Source organism: Platalea leucorodia (genome assembly GCF_965183815.1).
Source record: "Platalea leucorodia genome assembly, chromosome: 3".
In the NCBI taxonomy this organism is placed as follows: domain Eukaryota; kingdom Metazoa; phylum Chordata; class Aves; order Pelecaniformes; family Threskiornithidae; genus Platalea; species Platalea leucorodia.
Genome location: NC_138825.1, coordinates 101985654 through 101993030, shown reverse-complemented (window position 1 = coordinate 101993030; position 7377 = coordinate 101985654). Strand labels below are relative to the sequence as shown.

The 7377-nt window shown below is 42.2% G+C and overlaps 1 protein-coding gene across 1 annotated transcript; it reads right to left on the bottom strand.

Annotated features, from left to right (window-relative positions):
• Positions 1-110: 110 nt before the first annotated feature.
• LOC309588348 (glutathione S-transferase-like) lies at positions 111-5871 on the bottom strand (the record flags this gene model as incomplete). The annotated part of the gene is made up of 6 exons (XM_082307514.1): positions 111-230; positions 559-690; positions 1557-1698; positions 2567-2699; positions 4771-4822; positions 5785-5871. 6 exons carry the CDS (start codon positions 5869-5871, stop codon positions 111-113), a joined length of 666 nt encoding a protein of 221 aa, XP_082163640.1.
• Positions 5872-7377: the final 1506 nt, after the last annotated feature.

Below are 7377 nucleotides of genomic sequence, written 5' to 3'. Positions count from 1 at the left end.
TAAGGAAAGAGAGATCAAAAACCTTTTCACTATTTTCATTAATTTCACTTTGCCACTATCAGCAAACGTAAAGACAATGAAATAGAGTTTCTGTGGGTTTAGGCTGCTGCTCAGTGGAAAATTTTCATCAGTTTTGGTACATCTTTTTCTTGCAGTGGTGGTTTCCTCTGGCTGCCAGGCTGCAGGAATTTCTTTATTGTGGGGATATTGCTTATTCTTGCTTTAAAACTCTACAAAACAAAACCAAAACAGCGCTGTGCTTAAGAACTATGGTAATTGTCAGTCACTTAGATGTTATCCATGCTCTAAAAGTAACATTGTGGGTTGATCCTGCAGAAGAATCTATATGCTTCATCCTGTTATGCTTTTGTGGCTATAGTGACAGAAGGCGGCAATAACCATCAGTGTTTGAGGCGGGCTAAAAGTACTTAGGATATTTGATTTTGATTTTATCTTTGCCTTCTTTCCTCACCCTCCCACTCTCCCATATTTCTCAGACAGTTTAAATCAGTGACCTTGTTTTGATTCATTGTCCATTAAAACTGTCCATTCAGTTACCTGCAAGAGAGGAAATTTGGCAAGTATATCAGGCTTGCACTCTTCTGCCATTAAAAGGGTTTCAAGCAATTGCACATCTGCCCTGCTAAACTGGTTGCCAACAAGAAAGTCTTGTCCATGGTCCTTCAAAACCTAAAAACAGAGAACCAGAAGCAGATGTAATTTTTTTTTTTTTTGTCTGTGTGACTTAATATGATATCTTCAAAGCACGGTCATACACTGCATGCAGTTATCCTTGAAAGAAGGAAATGCGGTAAGAACATCTCTGACCGCACTGTCATCCTAGGCATAATTTATCAGTCCTTTCTCTTCTGCATTTCTTTCTGTCAGCTCAGTTGTACCCCTCTTCCCTTCACTTCCGTAGCTCATGTAATCAGTGCTGCTGTGTTGAAGGCGAAGCTTTATGGGGTACAACCATCACTGCAAATGCCTGTACAAAATTTACAAGAGGCTTAAGTTCAGCCCAGGACATGCACAGTATCTTGGACTCTCAAATTATGGGCAGCTCCCTTACTTCTCACCTGTTTCCTCTTCAATTTTGGGAATATTGCGTTGGGAGTTCTCTGCGTGTAACCTGTGCCTCGTCGTCTTGACACCCAGCTGATCCATCCTCCCTTTTGTTACAGAAGGAGCTGTAATACTTTTACATAGCATGTATGGTAGAGGGGGTTCTGCACTTCAGGAGGAAACTTTATGTAAAAGCTGATGCTATAGTGTCTTTTGCCTGAAACATCATACAGACTGAAACAGGGGCATTTGGGGAGCTCAGTGTGTCCTGGGTTTTTGCAGCTCTGCATCGTTCCCAGATTTGTAGTGCCTTCTGTCCCCTCTGTAGTGTCCTGTCTCCATCCTCATCCCAGCCCCACCAAAACCATAGCATTTATATTTAAGTGGTAATTTTTCTTCTCTGTTTTCCTCCATAAAAATTGCCTGTGTAGATCCAGGATGGAGTTTCAGGAAAACAATAATAATTAAGCTACTACATCTTTGCCACGTACCTTCTCATAGACTGGGAAGTATCTGTTCGTGGCCTTGTCCACAATAGTAGCAAAGTGTTGCTCCTTTTTGTCCGCTGGTTGGAAAGTATGGGTCATGAGTAACTCGTTCAGGTCTATTATTGCTTCCACATACATATCAATTCTGAAAGGAATAGATCCAGTAGGTCAAGTCAAACGCAGTAGGTCTGAATAGCACGATAGCTACTAGCATAACCCCACTGAGATGCTGGGAACTCTCTGCCTCTTCTACCCAGCTTGCATAGCTTGGAGCGGTTCACCCCTGAGTGCAGTAGCTTTGGGGCGGGTCAGGGGGGAGTGCAGGTGAAAGACAAGTCCAAAGTGTCTAACCAAAAACTAAAAGACTGTACCCCTTCCATTTTTCACTAGGGGTGATACTTCTCTGTATTAAGTTTTTTTGAACCTGAGTGCAAAATTGGCATGTGTGTCACCCAAACTTGTGTTAAAAATCCAGTCAGACATGGTAAGTTAAACAGTGGGTCTATACAATTCCTAACAAATATCTTGATGTGTTTACCAGTGCTAATTAACGTGAAGCATTTAAAAATACTTCAGGTCAAACCATGTGCTCTAAGAGCTCTGTCCTTTAATAACCAGTTATTAATTCTAATTCCTGGTTATTAGAGAGAGAAGGGTTTTTTTCCATCACAGACATTTCCCTGAATTTGATGTGGTGAAAATGCCCGCTGCTGACAACTGCAGGAGACAATGAAAAGCAGCATCAGTAAGACAGTCTGCCTTCTGCACTCCTGACTGCTTTCTTCTGATAACTGTAGTGACCTTTGATCCTCATGAACTCCCTTGGACCATGCAGCCTGTCTAATCTGGCTGCTTATTGCTGTTGTAGACATCACCCGCAGTCACAGTCAACACGTGCTACATGAAAAGCTGCTGTATCACCCTGAATCTAACTGGGCTGGGATATTCTTGTGTTACACAGAGAGGTCGTATGAACTGTAGTCTAACAAACAAAGGTGGTGCTGTTACAGTACAGGGCTCTCTCCTTCAGGTCCTTCCCGTAGAGGTTGTACTTCGTTGCTATGTAGTTGCTAATGGCTCTGCTCTGCACCATCTTCATTCCGTCGATCTCCACCATTGGCACTTGCTGAAACAGCAGGGATCCATCTAGGGAAAAGGGGACAAGACAAGGAGACATTCAGTTTCTGAATGAGAACCATTAGTGGGTGTCTGGCAAAGTAACCACACATATTATTTTTTATTTAGAATCATAGAATCGTTTAGGTTGGAAAAGACCTTTAAGATCATCGAGTCCAACCGTTAACCTAGCACTGCCAAGTCCACCACTAAACTACATCCCTAAGCACCACATCTATACATCTTTTAAATACCTCCAGGGATGGGGACTCAACCACTTCCCTGGGCAGCCTGTTCCAGGGCCTGACTGCCCTTTCAGTGGCAGTCTTCCTCATTCTCACAACAAGGTGTGGAAAATGCCTACCATGAAACCAAGAACCATTTCTTAGTGACATGTTAATAACTTCATATTATAGCAATCAGCTTCTTGAAGTTTCTTCAAATCTATGGAAGCACCCAAATGCAGAACTTTTAGCAGTCATACACTGAAAAAAACAAGTCCCGCGCTGCATGGCCCTAACTCAGATGATTTTCATGGAGGTCAATACAGATGAGAAGGACTGAAGGATCTGAGCCAGCCAGGTTCTGTCACACTTTGGAAAGTATTATGGAAATCGAGACTATTTACAGGCTTGCCAACATATAAATTTATATAATATCTTTGTGACTAATGTATTAACTTTATACAATGGCATACATCTGTATGGGCGTGAAGCAGGGAATAATGGGTGGGTTACATGAGATTCCTGCAAGAGCCAAATATCACTTGGTGTGAGACCGTAGCCATGTAAATCCCTTACTAGTCTGCAGAAGCCTTATTCTAGCAAGGAAGAAGTCAAAATACCTCCAGGAACCGATCAGAGAAGGGAGTCAGAGTATTTGCTTTATGGAATCATATTTCTTGGCTCAGATAACTGATCAGCTATATCCATCTTTGTATCCACTGTAAGGCGATCATGCAGAGAAACCGTCTGCTATTAAGGGCACATTTTCATTTATGCTCATGCCTCAAAATACTTTTTGAAAGCCGGCAGGTGGGAGGAGGATCAAGTCATTGTTCCGAAAGGAGAGCAGGACTGCAAATGCCAACCCTAGCTCAGACTTCTTTGAAAAGCCAAGTGAACTGGAAGAGTACAGACAACGTAATTTAGTTTGGAGGAAATGTGAATATCATGTTCACAAAGATGGAAGCTAACGATAGCAAGGTGAGTAGCTGCCTTGGGAAACAGGAATACATCAGAGGTACAGGTTAAGCTCAGAAATCTGGAACTCTGCTTTTTGTACGGATTATAAAACAACAACTTTGTAGGCAACCTAAAATGCTAATGAATTTCAAGATGATCTGATGACAAAAACCGGTATTGTCATAGGACAGGAGGCAATGGGCACAAACTGAAACAAAGGAGAGTCGATCATCTGAACTTAAGGAAAGGCTTTTTTACTGTGAGAGTGACTGAACACTGGTATGGGCTGCCCAGAGAGGCTGTGGAGTCTTCATCCTTGGAGATACTCCAAACCCAACTGGGCACTGTCCTGGGCAACTGACTTTAGGTGGCTTTGCTTGAAGAGGGGAGGTGGAGCCAACAATCTCGAGAGGTCCCTTCTGACCTCAGCCCTTCTGTGATTCAGTGAAGGCTGAAGCAACTGGATGGATGATACCGTCTAACACACTGCAGTGTACATCTATGATACTGCTTGTACAATCATAGAATCACAGAATGGTTTGGGTTGGAAGGGACCTTAAAGATCACCTGGTTCCAACCCCCTGCCATGGGCAGGGACACCTTCCACTAGACCAGGTTGCTCAGGGCCCCATCCAACCTGGCCTTGAACACTTCCAGGGATGGGGCATCCACAACTTCTCTGGGCAACCTGTTCCAGTGCCTCACCACCCTCATGAATTTCTTCCTTCTATCTCATCTAAATCTACCCTCTTTCAGTTTGTAGCCATTATCCCTTGTCCTATCACTGTGCTCCCTTGTAAAAAAATTCCAGTCTAGATTTTCTTTTCAAGAAACATAAGACTTCTTAACTGTTCTAAGACAAACAATTCTAATTATTGTTATTATTACCTAATTATTAAAAAGTGAAGGAAACTTACCCTTCTGTAACTTTGTCAGATCATCCTTTGTTTCCAGAAAACATTCTTCAAACTGCAGGAAATACAGAAGAAAAGTTGTGTTGTCACTGCGTGTTTTAGCTTCTGCCTTGCACGAGACAATGAGAGCACAAGGAACTGTATTTGGGGGGATTTTCTTTTTAAAAAAATAAATCAGATTTGGAAGTAATATCTTTAAAAATTTATTTTGCCTCTGTCATAATCCTATCCTCTTCCCTCTCACGTGTGATTCATATTTTTGTGCAGGTAAGATTTTGGCTAAAGCTGAAGTGACTGAAAGGCACAAACCCCTGTCTGCTGAGCAAACGATGACCGTGCCGCTTCCGTTGTCAGTGCTGGCCAGAGGCGGTGCAGGGAGAGAGGAGGACAGGTGAGTTCCCGCTGCAGCAGCAGAACTGTGGTATAGCTCCTTTGCCACAGGCTGGCAAAAGGAGGGACAAAGAGAGGAGATCGTGTGCCCCGTGCAGCTTTCTGGCACATTGCCCATCACCACGACAGAAGCTCACAGCTCTTAAAACACACGGATTGCCACACTCCCTCTCCGGTTTAATAGCAGAAACCGTTAGAGGTAAAAACAATTACTCTGTGGTTTATAATATACAGTGCCTTCAGGGGTAAGCTACAGTGTAGTACACATAATAATTTTTTGCTATTTCGGACATTGGGATTTAACTGAAGGTCTTTGGAGCCAAAAGTGCTCAACCCCTGTTATCAGAAGATAAAAAAGTCAGGTTCTGCTGCTGTGGTTTTAAATTTTTTCTTTCACTAGCTACAGGGGACAGGCATTTGTGGTGCTACCAGTCGGCTCGGCGCATGATGCTTGGAAGTGAAATGGGAACTTGCCCCCCCGCCTAGGGTAAGCTAAGGGTCATTGTTGGCTTGGTCAGCAATGCACTAAATGCAGAGCTTGAAACTGCTGGTCAGTCACATTTTTTATAAGGAACAGTAAAAGTACATATTTGTCACATGCTCTTAGTATAAAAAACAGAGGCAAACCTCAACCCCGGCTGCTGCTAGGAGCCACCGTATTGATTCCATTCGGCCTCGTCCATTGAAGTAGTGCAGCTTGGGTTTCCCAGACATGTTTCCAGGTGCCTGATCTCCTACTATCTGGAATAAAGAAGTAAGTTTTGCAAAATAAAGATTCAGAATGATGGTTTTGAGTCTCTAACTGGTTCTCAAGCATTGTTCAAAGTTGTCTTGTTTGAAACCAATGATTTATGGTCCAAGACTCTCATCAAATTAGTAGAGGAGGTAAAAGACTATATTGAGAGACTGCACTGTATCATTTTGCCTTAAGATGTCTTTTATACGTGCAGGTTAGTTAAGCAGAACTCTGTACTGCGAGCGATCGGCCCATGTCAGAGAACAAGCAAATCAAAACCCATTTGCATCTCAAAGCATTCTGCTCTGACCAAAAAGCAGGCTGTGTGAGATGCACTGCTCTGTTTATTTTGGCATTATCTCAGGGTGCAGTTTACTGTTTAATCAGACACACAATATAAACTCAGCAATTGCTGTGCTTTGTCCAGCAGCCATTCTGCTCCATTATAAAGTGACAGGAAGGATTTTTTTTCTCCCCATTGTAAGCATTCAATTTCATTTGCAACACTCCCTGGTCTTCTCATTTCTTTGGGCAAGCACCTGAAGATGTGGAATTTAATTTTGTCTCTGGTAACGTTAGATTTGCCTTTACCACAGAGCCAACGTGCAATACCTCCTGGGTTCAACTCCAACTCTTTGCTGGAGTTTAAAGCCACAGCAGAATCTAGGCAGACTGTCATCCTCCCCAGTCAGAACCAGGGCGTGCACATCAGCAGCAAACAGGTAGACAGTGCCCAGTTTGTACTAGCTTCACAGTTACTAACATTGTGTCAACAATAAAGCTACAGCAGCAAAAAGCAAATAGCTACAAAACCCACATATTCCCCTTGTAAGTAACACGTTATCTTCTCTACAGTAGGAAGAAGAGGGTGAGAGGAAGCACTCCACACTTTTGAGATCTTGATTTCTTAAATCTCTACACCTAGAAAGCAGTTGATTAACAGTTTAACGTTTGATGCACATAACCATGTTAGTAAAGAAAGTTCATAGAAGCATTTAATCCATAAAACCCATTCACTGACTTAGTTTCAAGTACACTAATTCCCTATGCATATCCAAAATCCAAAAAGCTTACCTTGTACAGGATGTAACTCAGGCTAAGCTCTCAGTAGCTTTGCCTTGAGATTATATAGGTCTGTAGCCCCTCCTACAAAGAGATTTGCAAACAGTTCTCTGCCAATGGGAAACTCCTATTTCTTAAACGAACAGAATCAATTAGGTTTGTTTAGTCACTTCTCACCCACAGAAAATAAATTCCTGACTAATGCTGGCTATGTATAAATGTAAGATTCACCAGAGGTCATGATCATTGGGAACATCTGTGCCAGCAGAACCTTGTATGCTTCCTATTTTCATTTGACTTGCTAGTCAAAAAAAAAATCAGAATGGCTGAAAAGCTCCCATGGTTTAAAAAAATACTGTGATAGCAATCAAAATTTTATTTTAATATTTTATGGTTTTTTACTTTTAACAGATCGACGCTTT